Source organism: Cibotium barometz, chromosome 58 (genome assembly GCF_041138505.1).
Source record: "Cibotium barometz isolate CiBa-2024 chromosome 58, ASM4113850v1, whole genome shotgun sequence".
NCBI classification, from domain to species: Eukaryota; Viridiplantae; Streptophyta; class Polypodiopsida; order Cyatheales; family Cibotiaceae; genus Cibotium; species Cibotium barometz.
The window spans coordinates 26,524,312-26,539,294 of record NC_141103.1 but is presented as its reverse complement, the minus strand read 5'-3'; the positions used below and the strand labels follow the sequence as shown (position 1 = coordinate 26,539,294).

The 14,983-nt window shown below is 41.1% G+C and overlaps 1 protein-coding gene across 1 annotated transcript; it reads right to left on the bottom strand.

Moving 5' to 3' along the window:
- Window positions 1-2,245: 2,245 nt before the first annotated feature.
- Window positions 2,246-14,017, bottom strand: LOC147606087 (subtilisin-like protease SBT2.5). The gene is made up of 10 exons (XM_086792650.1): window positions 13,843-14,017; window positions 13,609-13,753; window positions 5,431-5,822; window positions 5,193-5,288; window positions 4,995-5,064; window positions 4,629-4,908; window positions 4,170-4,519; window positions 3,810-4,080; window positions 3,440-3,721; window positions 2,246-3,165 (listed from the first exon to the last, which is right to left on the bottom strand). The coding sequence occupies exons 1-10, from the start codon at window positions 14,001-14,003 to the stop codon at window positions 2,747-2,749; spliced, it is 2,466 nt and encodes an 821-aa protein (XP_086648776.1). The 5' UTR covers window positions 14,004-14,017; the 3' UTR covers window positions 2,246-2,746.
- Between the last annotated feature and the right edge of the window lie 966 nt (window positions 14,018-14,983).

The following is a 14,983-nucleotide window of genomic DNA, read 5'->3' as shown; positions in this document are numbered from 1 at the left end:
TTGAGTGTTGTGTGAAGAAGAAGAAGATTTTTAGCCTCTCACCTTGTGTGTTCTCTTTTAGGGTTTTGTGAGTGTGTGTGTGCTTGCAAGAGCTCAAGCTCTCTTCTCCCTTACATCTTTTCATCTCATAATACAAAGGACTCTCCCATTGTCCAATAGAGTCTTACTCTTGCTAAATCGTCTTGCTAATCTCTCTCTCTAATGCATGCTAGTGAGTGTGTGAGTGAGTGAGAGGAGGGACGAGGACACATAGTGCAACGCAGCGGTGTGTGACAACGCTCGCGGGGAGATGTGGAATTGCTTCTCAAGGAGTTGTAGATCTTTGAGACCTCAAAGGTTGCGAGCTTGGCCATTAGGAAAATCCTCACGACAGTTGCGGTTCACCAAGTAATCTCTTGTTGGATGTGTTTCAAGGAGGATTAGGATGAGCCATAACAAATGGACATTGAGCTACTTGGCCACAACAGCTTGAGGCAAACCTAACTCAAGATCAACATAAATTTTTTGAGCATTATTGTAGTTAACATGGTTTGAGAACTTCCTCTATTGGGAGAAAAGGTCCCTTGTCTTTCTCTCCCTCTTGCATATTGGAGCTTTTCCCAAAAATAGGTTGGTTTATTCCCCTTTGCCACATTGTCAAAGTTTATGCTGCTATTCCTTAAGCTTTATGTAAATTTGGGGCCTGAAGGGTTCCCATTTCTAGGGGTTTTGTGGTTTTATTTTTCATGTATTAGCTTATTTCTTCCCAAAGCTCCTCACTTGCACGATCCCTTTCTTATGAATAGAGGTGGCGAGCCCACTTGGCATTATAGACCACCTGTGTGGCTATTTATACCCCCCCCTTCCCATTGTATGAGAGATAGCCTTCTCCTCCTAGAGCGACCAGCTGGAGGAGAAGTGCATCCTCGCCCTTTGTTCATCTTGACTAGTGTCTCCCTTCGGGGACGGATTTGTACTTAGCCATTTTGGCTTCTTTCTTGGTAACTGGATCTTTTGCCTGGGAAAAAAAAAAAAAGAACAAACAGTAGAAGTCAGCAAACAGAAACCACAGGGAAGTAGATGGATAGCTTCTGCATCACACAAGCATCTAGATGATAAAGGGGGAACAGGTGATTTGTAGTAGCAGCAGGATACGAATGCAGCCAACCTGAGCGAAATGTAATCTGTTTAGCTACTAGCTGATCAAGAGTTGGCTACGTCTATAGGGGCACCCAAACACCCTCAGGCATTCACTGTGCACCAGTTCTTCTGCCCTGATATCAGATGAGACACAGATCTACACAGCACCTATACTTCTTTACAATGTGGCTTGGCTCTAGCAAAGCGCATACTTGATGCGGCCACATGGCCGAGCATGCCATTGAGACCCAATACTGTGTTCTGTGGTTTAATGCTTGCAATCCTCTTGTGTGCTGCAATACATAGGGTGCAGGGCTGAGTTAAGCAGATGTGACACTGCATGTGTGCAGTTGGTCAGTCTCTATCTACGTTTCTCTCTCTGTATATGCCCTCATGTTGCATTCTACCGACGTTAATACTTCTCTGTCTCTCTTTCTCACCATGTTGAAGACTGAATACACTTCTCTCTCTCACCATGTTGAAGACTGAATACAGGACTCTCAGGCAGCATTGATGTGATTGTAATGAAGGAGCAGTTTCACTGACAGGCCGCACCAAAACAGCCTTACACTACAAATGTGGGTAAAAAGTGCAGAAGTGCGAATGGAAGGAAGCAGGGGAGGTCTGATTTCTGTGTTAGAAGGGAGTATAAACTGATTACTTAGATGTGCAAAGATGCAATGCTGAATATGAAGTTTGATTGATATGACAGGCTTGAGATCTTATGTTTTTCTCCTTAAGCGCTCGTTCTTGGTCTTCTTGAAAAGCAGGACTAAGGGCAAGGTTTGAGTAAGCATGGTTGAAGGTCTCTAAGGTCCACATGACTGGTTGGAGCAAATCAACAATTCAGATTTCATTGATGACGAGTTGTTATCAGATGCAAATTTTGTTTATTAAATGTGTCTTTCTTACTCAACATGTACGAGTCATCTGATGTCGTTGGGCTTTCTATCATGTATAATACGTGTCTGTTATGGTGTTCTATCATATTCAGTGCATGTTTGATCTTTAAGTCTAATGAGTGTCATGATGCAAGATCTTAATCTCAAGCCTTGTAGCTAAAGTTTTCATGCCAGAAACGTAGGTTGCTGTGCTAGTGATAAGGCTCCTGAGAAAACTATAGATGAGCTACACAACTTGAGAATTTTATTAGGGAGTCGGCATAAGTACAGCAGCCAGGTTTTCCAAGGTGAAGGTATGAATGTTAACCCTTCTGTTTTTGAGTATTGGCAACATGATGCCAAAGCCAAATGGAAGAGTAGGTATTTGCCGAATCTCTCTACTACTGCCACTGTTATTTTGCTTTGCCTTAGACATTGATGCAGGCAGGGTTTATTCGAAATACAAGCTTTCAATTATGAAGTTGTAAACTCTCAACTGCCCACCTATCACTGAGCTCCCATCCAAACTTGAAGCAGTGATCATAGCTTTTATCTCTGCGACAAATTTTATCATACAAGTTTTTCTTCTTTGCATCCACTCTGCCATTGGAAGGTAGCTGTTGTCTACAACCCACGACAGCAGTTGATGCCCTCTTTCTATGGCTGGCACATCTTATCTCTAACATGAGCTTGAGAACAGCGCACGTGCCACCCTGACTGGTTTATAGCCACAACCAAAAGTAAGATCACGCACTCATAAACATTGCAGAGACAGCCAAGGGCATTCTTACAACATGTCCCTTGCTGCCAATCCACAATAATGAACCAAATGTGAATGCTTGATTCGCCTTTATCGTTTTTAATGATACAGTGAAGCTCTTCCGTTCTCCACTGCTCACTGTAAAGGTTTTCGGCTCTACAAAAACTTCGACTCCTCTTGGGGCCTGCACTTGAACCTCGTATCTCTCCTTTCGCCTGCTCACACTGGTCACTTGCCGCCTAATTTGACGCGAGCCAATCAAATTGCCCACTGTGATTGAGGGTAGGTTGAGATCTGAGCTTCTAGCCCCTGGCTGGTTAAGGCAAATGCCACCAGTGGCCTCTTCAACCGAATTCATATCTGCACCGGGCACTGTGCACAGAAAGTTTATGTAGTCTTGAAAGCCTGCATTGAGCCATGATAAGCCTATGTTCAGAACAGATTCAATTTTGCTAGGTATATCAAATACTATTTAGCATGCTGTCTGAAGGTTTCAAGTTATCACCTCTTACTCAATTCTTTATGGAGTGGATTATAACATGCTTCCTCACCTGAATGACTGTGTGTCAATACTAGGATATTGAGAGCATGCTACCGACTCTCAGGTTATGTCTGTGGAATCACTCAAATGAGTTTATGTATGTATGGAATAGTGGGCAGGTGTCAGTGGATGGCTTACCAACATCAAATATGAGACCAGGGTCCATTGCTGCAGTGGCATTCACAAAACCACTGCCATAATCAAAAGGTGATGCCCATCCATTGGGAAGAGACGTGTTGCTAGAAGGTTGGTGCGCAAGAATGAAGTGGCCCCTATTGTCCACTTGAGAAGCCGTAGTTAGAAGGGCAGAGCGAACGGCAGCATTGCTCCACTCTCTGTGTTTATGCTTCAGAAGGGCTGCGATTCCAGCTATGTGAGGAGCAGCCATGCTGGTTCCAGACACCATTGCAAAATGCTCTCCTGATACCAAGTCATACATCAACCCATCTAGCTTCAGAAAAAGCTACTATCTTAAGGTTCAGTATGAGGAAGCTTTACGAGATCTAACCTTTATATCCAATAACATCAATACCAGCTGGAGTCCATGCACCCCAGATTTGGTTGCCTGGGGCTAGTATATCTGGCTTAAGAACATCAGATTGCATTGAAGTGGCAGTGTTTGCATATACTGGACCCCTTGATGAATAGTAAGCCACCTCCGGAGCTTCTAATTTGAATGTCGGGACTCTTGAATCTTTAATCCAGGCAGAGGCTCCAAAGTGTGTGACCTTTTTAAACTCATCTCTTTGTGTGTTTGTGTTGTAATAGTCTAAGATAATCTGATGATAGAAGAACACATCGGCCATGTCAGAAGCCAACACTACAAAATGGAGCTGGCAACATGCGAATAACAAGCATTAGTACCCACCAGGGATGCGTCTGCATCAGTGATGAACGTTGCTGGCATGGAGTAAGGACTGGGATCCAAGACTACAGCCTTTTGTTGAGCAGAATCAGAGTCGGGTGAAATGATCACAAGACCTACAGCACTCAAGTTCTTTGCAGTGGCAATAGCGTCATCGATCTCTGTTCCAGCCCCTCTGGTGAACAACTGCATAAAGTTGCAAATAAGAATCTTCCCTTTTACAAGGGTCTTGTTGAAGGCCTGAGGGTCAGGACAATATGAATAGTACTCCGGATCAAAGGTGCTCATGCTTTGATCAACATATGCATCTTTGGAGTAGACCAAAGAAAACAGTCTTCCATCTGGTGTTCCACCTGTAGGTTAATGCAAGCAAAGTAAGAAATTTACCAGAAGTAAGAAAAACACAAGGTTCTTAAGGGAGTACAAGACTCAAGTCTTTTGGGGGGGGAGAGAGAGAGAGACCTGAGAGACCAGCTCCAATAAATTCTTGCTTGTTTCCGAGTATGACAGGATTTACATAGGAACGGTCTGTGGTAGCTGCTGCAACTGACAGTAACCAAGGACCGAATGAATTCATGGTCATGGGTGATGGACCATTGTTTCCAGCAGCATGTACAACTAATGCTCCCGCCTTTACTGCGAAAAGGAGGGCTATATCAAAGGTACTCAGAAATGGCACACCCGATGCACTGCTTGTCGACCCAAGAGAAATGCTCAATACATTCACCCCATCTTGTATTGCCTGCAAAATTCAAATTGAGTGCAAACAATGTTTAGGCCTTGACCAGAAGATTATGCTGCGTTTTGCAAAGGCAAATCTCCACTTGCCTGATCAATTCCTGCCAGAACATCCGACAGGTACCCTCCATCCCTGTAGATTACTTTGTAGACAGCAAGCCTGCATTGCATTCAAAAACCAGATGTCATCATAGAGCTTTGAATGGAGAAATATAGTGTATTCAGGTCAATATAATGCTGTCTGCTCATTAGACTTTTTGAGCATAAAAGTTGGATTGAGCTGCCCACCGAGCTCTTGGCGCCATGCCACTTGCTGACCCATAATTAAATCCGGAAACAACTACAGGAACTCCGTAATTTCCCACAGCAATGGAGCTGGTATGCCTGCATGTCACACATAAACAAATCACGTTCCATTAATATCAAAGACCTCCAAATTCACTATCCAAAGCATAACACTTGGGTGCCTGGGTATGTTTTCAAGGATGCTCATGCCATCTCAAGAAGCTTGAGACGTTGTACTTACGTGCCATGACCATCTCCATCAAGTGGCGAGTCGAAGTCGTAGGTGGCATTGAAGGCGTTAGCAGCAATGATGCCCTTACTGAAGTGGCGGGCCGCCACAAGCTTGCCATTGCAAGAGCCAATGGGGAAGGAAGAAGAGGATGATGGGCACTTGCCACGCCATAGCCGGGGCACCTTGAAGCCCTTCCCAGAGAAGGAAGGGTGGGAGGGGTCAATGCCTGTGTCTAACACCCCCACCACCGTGCCCTTACCTGCATCCCACACAGAGCCCCCCCTTGCCCTCCAGGCCCCATTTGGTATCCCCAGGAACTCGGGCGTGTATGTGGTAGCCTTTTCGAACCGAATGTCCCCCTCTATGCTTGCCACACTGGGATGTTCTTGTAGAACCTCAACCTGGATCAAAAAGGAATGCTTCTTATTGGATTGTAATTGTGATTGTGCTTGTATGATCAGGATGATGATGATTTTTTAAGCGTGCTACTTCTCCATTGCATGAAAACTGACTAGTATATAATCCAATGTGATCACTACATGTGTACTTGAAGTGGAGGCTATCTCCACTTTATGATATAAGGCCCATTACACATCGCCATACCCCTGCCGGCCCATGTTGATGTGGTGGGGATATCCACCGCCCATAATTCATGGGCAGGCAATCTCCCCCGCCCATACATGGGCGGTGGGGTATGTGTAACGGGCCTAAGTTAGATGCTCTTAAAATGCCCTAGTATTTTTTAAAGGGTACAGGTCAAAACTTCACTTATAGAGTTACCAATCTATTTTTGACACTCCAATGAAAAGAATCATAGCAATCAAATGTCTCACAAATGTGAGGTTACAAGTATAACAAGTTATATGACATGGAGACAAAATCCTTGCCTTCAAATGATTCCATGCTTTGAGCCTATTTTCATTGCTCATACTTTGTACGTTTTCATTTTCATCACCTTATTGTCAATCGATGGATTGTTGTTTACCTTTAATCCTCCTCCCTAGCTCTACCAAAATTTCAGTATTACCATAGCCAAGATTGGGAGAGAGTGTAATTTATACAATATGCAATTACCTTTTATTCTGCTACAGTCACACCATTGAAATATTAATCCTTTTCTGCCACATTCACAACAAACATGTGTGTGGAGAGGAAGAAGTGTGGTACAAGTGGTTCAAATTCTTGGTTGTCACTTCTTGCACCATTTTGTATTGCTACCAACAAACGTTTCATACATATTCAAGGCAAAGGCAATGAGATTGTGTTCAACTTTTGTTTTTACTTGTGAAAAAAATTCAATGGCTTGCCTTGTGAAAAATGACCAGTCATGTATTTTTAAAAAAACAGATGTTTTACTGATGTGCAAGTGAGCCTGAAATGTAGTGTTGAGTTGGCATATGTTGTACACATAGGATATGAGCTGTCCAAGAAAGAATCCACATCAGATGCCAAACTGGATGCCATGTAGACATGCAGCTAGAATCATGGAGGTGGTTTTAGCAAGGAGGAGAAATACTAAGCAATAGTCATGCATTTTTTTTTTGAATTTCGGACCCCTTTAGACATGCTTGCTACAAACTTCAATCTTATCATTGATTAGCTTACTACAAATTTCACAAGTTGGTTGAAAATAGTTGTAGAGTTATCAAGTGTTTCAGAGACTAGAGACTAACCAATGAAATGATTTATTTCCTTTTCCATGACTTACTTGGATGGGATGTAGGTTGTTAACGCTATAAAGTAGGAGTCCCATGAAAAATGCAATAGGGGTTCCAAAATCAAGAGCCCATAAAAATCAAGGGTTATAAGCAATTTTCATAGAGGATTATGGAGACCGCCAATGGGGGTGAGATTAAAATTGCACGAGCTAATAATATATAAAGAAGAATTGCCTCGATAAATATTACAAAAAATATTTGTAAAAAAATCTCATGATTATAAAGTTAAAAATTTTGATTTGCTAGAGAGAAAATTTAAAAAATTTCCATTTCCCATCTCTGAGTCTGCAACCTAAGATTTTGTGCATAATTCCATTAAATTGCTAAGAAAATAAACAAGAGTAAAGATTAATTTGCTCAAAAAACCAAGCCACCAATTCGAGATTTTTTTAAAAGCACTCAAAAAATTTGTAACAGGGAATTGTAGATGTTGGCTAATGAGAAAATTAATAGTCATTTTAGAGCGATTAATTATTATTAGAGAGACATGATTAAATAAACATGAGAATATATATATAGGAGCATGAGCATGATTACGAAAAGATGATGAAATGTGCCAAATTAGATAAGGGCATGAAAGCCCAATCAAAAACCTTAATAACAAAGGTTCTCCAACAAGCCATCACATGGGTATTTAATATGGAAGGGTGGTACATTAGTGGGCATTGTGACATGGGTATACTTTTCCCATGTTTAAAGGGGAGAACTTACTATTTTACATAAGTAACCTTAGAGGTTTGAAAGGGGCATAATTTAGGTTGCGCCCATAAGCTAAGCTTTTATATGCTAGTTGGAAAATTGGAGATAAATGCTTTAAAAAAAGGGCTACACGATGTGGAAGGAGTACTATCTTAATGGGAACAGAAAAGAAGAAATAGGAAGCATTGAGGAGTACGATGGGCTTGGTAGATGGGAGAGAGCTGGGGGATTGGGGATCTGAACCTGGGCATACTTATTTCAATCTATAGTATACCAAATCCTCTTCAAGTTGGATAGGGTTTTTTTTAAACAACAAGATTCCTGAAGCATTGAGGAGTAAGATGGACTTGGTAGATGGGAGAGAGCTGGGGGATCAGGGATCTGAACCTGGGCATACTTATTTCAATCTGTAGTATACCAAATCCTCTTCAAGGTTGGATGGGTTTTTTAAAAAAACCACAAGCTTCCTGGATACCGCACACTGTTCCTAGAGTGAACCCTTGTTCTGCCCTATCTAAGGGATGAGATGTTTATTGAATCGATAGGAGGGGCCATTGAAAGGCTAAATCTTAGGGGGATTGTTAATTAGTCATGGAAATCGGTTGCAAATGAGGTTCACATAATAATTAGGAGGGTTGGTAAACTGAGACCTGAGAAAAGAAGAAATAAAAGAGAGAAGGCTAGCATTAGATGGGATGTAGAAGAGACAACTAGGGGGTTGTCATCAATAGAGACAAAGGAATATGCATGGTGTCAGGAACAACTTGTGAGGAGGATGGAAGAGCATCTTTCATGCTGGAACAAATCCCTAAGGGAATCCCACATGATAAGGCTGATTGGATGGAAAGAGGAATCACCCTGGAGGAATGTTGGGATGCTCTAAATCAACTAGGGAGGGATAAATCACCCTGATGGGATGGGTTGAATGTGGAATTTTTAATTACATTTTGGCCTTCATTGAAACACACTGTATGGGAAACATGTAAAAGAGCCTTTGCCACTAGTTTGATGGACAGGGATCTAAAAGAAGGGATCATTAAATTGATTCCTAAGCAAATTGCATGTGAGTCTTTTGGCCATTGGATTCCTTTAACCCTATTGACTGTAATCTACAAGATATTAGCTATAGTAATTTCTATAAGAGGGGTCCCAGTGATTCAAGAAGCAATATCTAGAAGACAATATGGGTTCATTAAAGGGAGGTCTATCTATAATAATATATATGCTGCCATGGTTGGGAAGGAGCTGGCTCTGAACACAAGTTAGAAATGCATAATGCTAAAACTGGACCTTGAGAAAGCATATGACAGGGTTCATTGGTCGTTCACTGCTAGGACAATGAAAAAAATGGGGTTTGGAATCAGGATGACCATTGCCATATACACTTTGACTTTAGGAGCCCAGACTCAACTGTTGATAAATGGCACACTAGTTGGTGGGTTTGGGATACAAAGGTAAGTAAGACAAGGATGTCCATTGCCTCCACTCGTGTTTGCAATTGATTCTCATCCACTTGTAATAGCCTTAGAAAATGCTTGCAAAAGAATTGATCACTGGATTGAAATTGAGGGGGAGGGGGGTGATCAACTATTGATTCAGTGTTTTGTTGATGATTCTTTAATGTTCTTGCAAGCCAATAATGAAAATATGAGGCAAGCTTTGAAGATTATACCAACATTAAATTTTATAGATGCTTCTGGATCAAGGTGTAATATTCATAAGTCTAACAAAGGATGATAGTTTTGACATTCGCAAGTGGGGCTGTGAGCCCATCCAAAAGGGTAATATTGTCAACAGGAACCTTAGATATCCATTGGGGGTGGGAGTTACTAACAAGGAATTAATTGATTGGGCAGCAAAAAGGATAATAGAAAAAGTTAGGAAGTGGGAGGGAGTGAATCTACCGCTTCATGATAGGGTAGTTGTGTTAAGCTTAGTATTGAATGCCTACATTATGTTCTTGTCCCCTAGAAGAGACTAGTAGCACTCATTAGAGATTTTCTATGGAGGAGCAACCAAAGCAAAAGAAGATTCTCTGCTTGGCTTGCTTGGGACAAAGTGTGTATATCGAAGGGAGAAGGAGGACTGGGAATTCTTCACTTGACAACACTACATGCAAAAGCTAGAGTAATGACCAAGCTGCCAAGATTCGTGCAACAGGAAGAGGCTTGGGCAAAAATGTTAAAAAGAAGTAATAGAAGACTCAAATGTTTACTACAAGGGAAACTAGAATGGGGTGGAGTGGAGAGAAAAGATTATCTCTCATGCCCCCTGAAGGTACAAGGATCTACATTATGCAGATTTTTGTGTTTGACTTGGAAAGATTCAATATGTTTGAAAAAATGGGATGGCTGTACAAGAGTAACTAAAAACTCCTTCTTCTCATTAGGGATTTGGTGGTCACATAGATTTACTCCCCTTTAGCTCAAATTGAGCTGTAGGTGACAAAAAAATTGAATAATAAAGTAATAAGAAGAATAGGGGACTACTAGGACAATATCTAGGTATCTTGGAAGGAGGATGACCACTTGGAGAAGGAATTGAATACATAAAGCAGGGACATGAGAGTGGTCAAACAAACTTTGGATTGTCTGAACAGTGGATGGGTTTATACTTCCTTTAACAATGAGAATTGGATGCAGGATTGGGTGTGGATTAATGGAAAAAATCTAAGGGAAGCATCAACCAAAATCATCTATGGGGAGGAATGTAGTGTATTGTAACAGAATTTGGAAGGTCAAATGGGGTATAAACACGGGGTGCAAAGTGGAAACTTATCTCGAATCTGGAGATCCCTATGAAAGCCAAACTCTTTTTGTGGAAAGTATGCATGTGGGCTTTGCCTTTGGGATGTAAGTTGGTACAAAGGAACTTCACATCAGGGGCTTGCCCTAGGTGTGGTACAACACTTGAGGATGGAAGGCATGCATTTTGGAGCTGCCCTGCAAAGGGGAGGAATTCACTATCATAATTAATCTAATTAGATATGTATGCCTATGGGAGCTATGGGAGCTATGGCTGGCTAGAAATGCTATTGTTTTTCAGAAAGGGGATGTCCATGGCATTAACTTTGAGGAAATCAGAAATAAATGTATACATGGCTGTTGGACTATTTATTTCATCAATAATCTCAACAATAATACATATGTTGAATGATTATAATCATTATAGGGGTATCTTATATATATTGGGTGCAAATACTAGTACATACTAGGGCAACCTAACATGCATAAAGTATGATGCAGATACTAGTACATACTAGGGCAACCTAACATGCATAAAGTATGATGCAGGTGTATGCAGGAAAAGACATCAAAGGGTCACAAATGGCAAGCAAGAAGAGAAGGAAGAGACTTCAAAAATTTGGACCCAAAACAAGGAGGTGGTATTGCAAAGTGAAGTAGCCTGAATACATCTACTTTTCCCTCTTGGAAAATCCTATGGGGAAGAGACCTGATGTAAAAATTTGGAAGAGAAAAGAGTACATGGAGGAACAAACTCCAAAAGGGAGCCAATTCTGCAAGCTAGCAAGGAGTTAGGATTCATATTAGATGGGATGAACGTTCTTTTGTCTTTGCAGATGGGATATGGGATAAAATATGTAAATGGCTTAATGAAGACTGAATATTGTGCAATCTAGTTGGTTTTGAAATCATCAGATGTACATGGGAAACCTTTGAGAGATGAAAGGATGGTCATGATGTAATAGCCCTTATATAATATAATATATATTTTCCAAAAAAGAGAGCTACATGACTCGATCTCGAGCCCATATATGCATTACAAATATAACATCGAGTATGAGCAAATTGCATGAAAGTTGGGATGTGGGAGTAGATAGCAAACAACCGATTTGTTGTGATAGTAAATGAAAAAATAAGACTCCATGATATCTAATATACACTATATAACATAAAAGATATATTTTAAAGATATATAAGCATGTATCATTTTTAGGTAACATTAATTCTTCTATAATTATTATATAATATCTATGATTATATATGTTGATTTGTGTTAATTCATATATCTTACACAAACAATCTTCATTTGCACATTTTTAGCTTAAGTATTAAAATACATAGCTTTTTTTAAAACAGCAATTGGATTATGATTATGAAAATATATAACTTTATTTATGTGAGAGGAAAAGAGAATATGAGTGCCTTGGCTTATTGAAGTGACTACGCTAAAAATATCATTGTGCCTATTGTCTCTTTGCAAAATGTCTTTTGCAAAATGTCTTAGGTTGATAATTACCATTGAAAGCATGTTACCAATGCATAGATAGTATGTGAGCTATCATCTTTGATAATTACCATTAAAAGCATGCTATCAATGGATAGATAGTATGTGACTCACTCATCTTTGCAAGGGAATGTGCTCTTGGTTGAGTTTACCTTGGAATGTGATGGGTATTACGCAATCAGTATTATCCTCTTCCTTCTTCTTGTAGGCTTGTCTTTCCCTCCTTTTTTATCTCACTTAATTATTCTCCTTTCAATTATTACCTTTAAGTTGCATCTTTTATCATTTGGTTTGTCTTTTAGCTTGTGCCTTCATAATTTTTTCTCCTCTTTCTATTTACTTCCATTGAAGGATTTGTTTTTTTGTCACTTGGCTAGATTTCTTATTCATGCCTTCCTATTTTTTACAGAAGTTCAAGAGTATTATATCTCAATGTTAAAAAAACTGTCCTTTCTTACTAAGAACACAAGGTTATGAGATATGATTTTGTTTGCACACAGGGAGACAAAAAAGCAAAGAGCTAGAAAGGTGCTATCACTTGCCGAAATTAGAAAGAGTTTGAAAACCATGGGGGTATCTTGAATAGAGGGTGAGAGAGATGCCGGAGGATTGTGGCCAACTGATGATCTTTTTCACAATGTGAGAATAGGTTTACTTTGAAGTATTTGAACTGACCAAATAAGGTGATGTTTCATTTGTATCTCCACATTTGTATCTCCACATTTGAGGAAAAATGATGTGTGGTAGTGAAATGGAAGTATTTAGTACATCATGGCACACAAATGGTCTATCTAAAGGAAACACCATAATCTAGAATTGCATGCCACTATGTGGAAAATATTGAGACATTTTTATCATGCACTTCTGAGCCAATGTTGGATAACCAAAAGAGTGGCCCTAGAGAAGTCGGCGTAAAGATGGAGGTGTGCGAAAGACAAGCTAGAGGCTTTATATTTTACAATAGGCCATGGTCTATTAGTTGAAGTGTGTGGAACATAAAACACCCTCTCTCTCTCTCTCTCTCTAGACTCTCTCTCTCATGTACTCAAGTTGGTGTAAAAGTGGAGGTGCACAAAAGGCAAGCTAGAGGCCATGGTCTATTAGTTGAAGTGTGTGGAACATAAAACACACACACACTCTCTCTCTCTCTCTCTCTCTCTCTCTCTCTCTCACATGTACTCAAGTTGGTGTAAAAGTGGAGGTGCACAAAAGGCAAGCTAGAGGCTTTAGATTCATCATAGGCCATGGTCTATTAGTTGAAGTATGTGGAACATGAAACACACACACTCACTCTCACTCACTCACTCACTCACTCACTCACACACATAGGCCATGGTCTATTACACACATAGGCCATAGTCTATTAGTTGAAGTATGTGGAACATAAAACACACACTCTTTCTCTCTCTCACTCATGGTCTATTAGTTGAAGTGTGTGGAACATAAAACACACTCTCTCTCCTCTCTCTCTCTCTCTCTCTCTCTCTCACACACACACACACACCAGACACATATTTCGTACCTGCATGGGGTGGCTGAGCTTGACTGCGAAGGCATTGAGCAGGACGGTGTAGCTGTAGAGCTTGTCGTAGCCTGCTTGGAGTGATTCTTCCAACACAGAGTCGTGCAAACCCGTGAGAAAAGCCGAGTAGGCTTGGCTAGTATGGCTGATAACATCCACTTGTGTCAGCAGCGAACGAAGAAAATTTTGCAAGGCGAATAATTAATTAATTAATTGAAAACAAATTAGCGTTACCTTAAAATGTCGATCTTCCCTTCAGCATTGAACGCATCAGGGAGGCCAGCAAGCGGCGCGTGACCGCGCACTTTGACCACATACACGGCTGGGGCTGCGCTGGTGTGCGCAGAAATGCAGGCGATAAACACCAAGGCAACGCAGGCGTGAAGGGCTCCCATGTGAATGCGCGCTATAGATTACGAAGGGGGAAAAAAGAAGAACGCCACCACCTTTTAGCAGCAGCTGCTGCTTCTATATAACCAGCAAGACCGTGTGTGTGTGTGTGTGTGAAACCGTGTGTGTGTGTGTGTGTGTTCCTTGCTCGTCATAACGGAAAAAGCCAACTGCCCCTCCCGCCCCACGTTCTCATTGTGCCCGCCGTATCTTGGCCACACTTCTACAGTTTTTTGGTTTCATACCTTTCCCTCAAAAGGGTATATGCCCTTCACATGCGCCCACGGGCACCCCACCCTGTTCAACTTGATGTTAGCTTAGTGCACATAAGGTTTTATTAAGAGCCTACCGTTGTGAGTTCAAATCTAAGTTGCCCCCCCTTCCTAAAACGTTTTGGTTGTCCATGGATCTATTGACAAGTCTGGCCACAATTGGAAGTGGGAGCACATCGTGTGAAGTTGAAGCCATTAGCCATATCTTTTGCACAAATCATCACTTGCCATCAGGCCAACTTTGTGTGTTGTTTGCTATCAAACACGTGTGACTCCATCCCAAGTACCCCCCTTTGTACTTTGGCTCATTAGTATAGACCATGTAGTCCTCCAACTTCCCTATAACATTAAAAGATTCTCTCTCTCTCTCTCTCTCTCTCTCTCTCTCTCTCTCTCTCTCTCTCTCACACACACACACACACACACACACACACACATGTACATGCACACAGAGACCTTCAGTTCAAGTTGCATTCTTTACACTTTGGCATTGACACTACCTTGCTTTAACGATACTCTCTCTCTCTCTCTCTCTCTCTCTCTCTCTCACACACACACACACACACACACACACACACACACACACACACACACACACACATGCACATGCACATGCACACACATGGACCTCATTGGAGAGACCTTCAGTTCAAGTTGTGTTCTTTACACTTTGGCATTGACACTACCTTGGCTTTAACGATATTCTCTCTCTC

Bases quoted from the DNA above. Each gene is read 5' to 3' on its own strand.
- LOC147606087 (XM_086792650.1), bottom strand. From the start codon at position 14,003: ATGGGAGCCCTTCACGCCTGCGTTGCCTTGGTGTTTATCGCCTGCATT. The intron at 4,909-4,994 runs GCAAGTGGAGAT...TGAATTTTGCAG, and splicing joins TTCTGGCAGGAATTGATCAG to GCAATACAAGATGGGGTGAA. The intron at 3,166-3,439 runs GTAAGCCATCCA...GGCTCAATGCAG, and splicing joins TGGTCTCATATTTGATGTTG to GCTTTCAAGACTACATAAAC.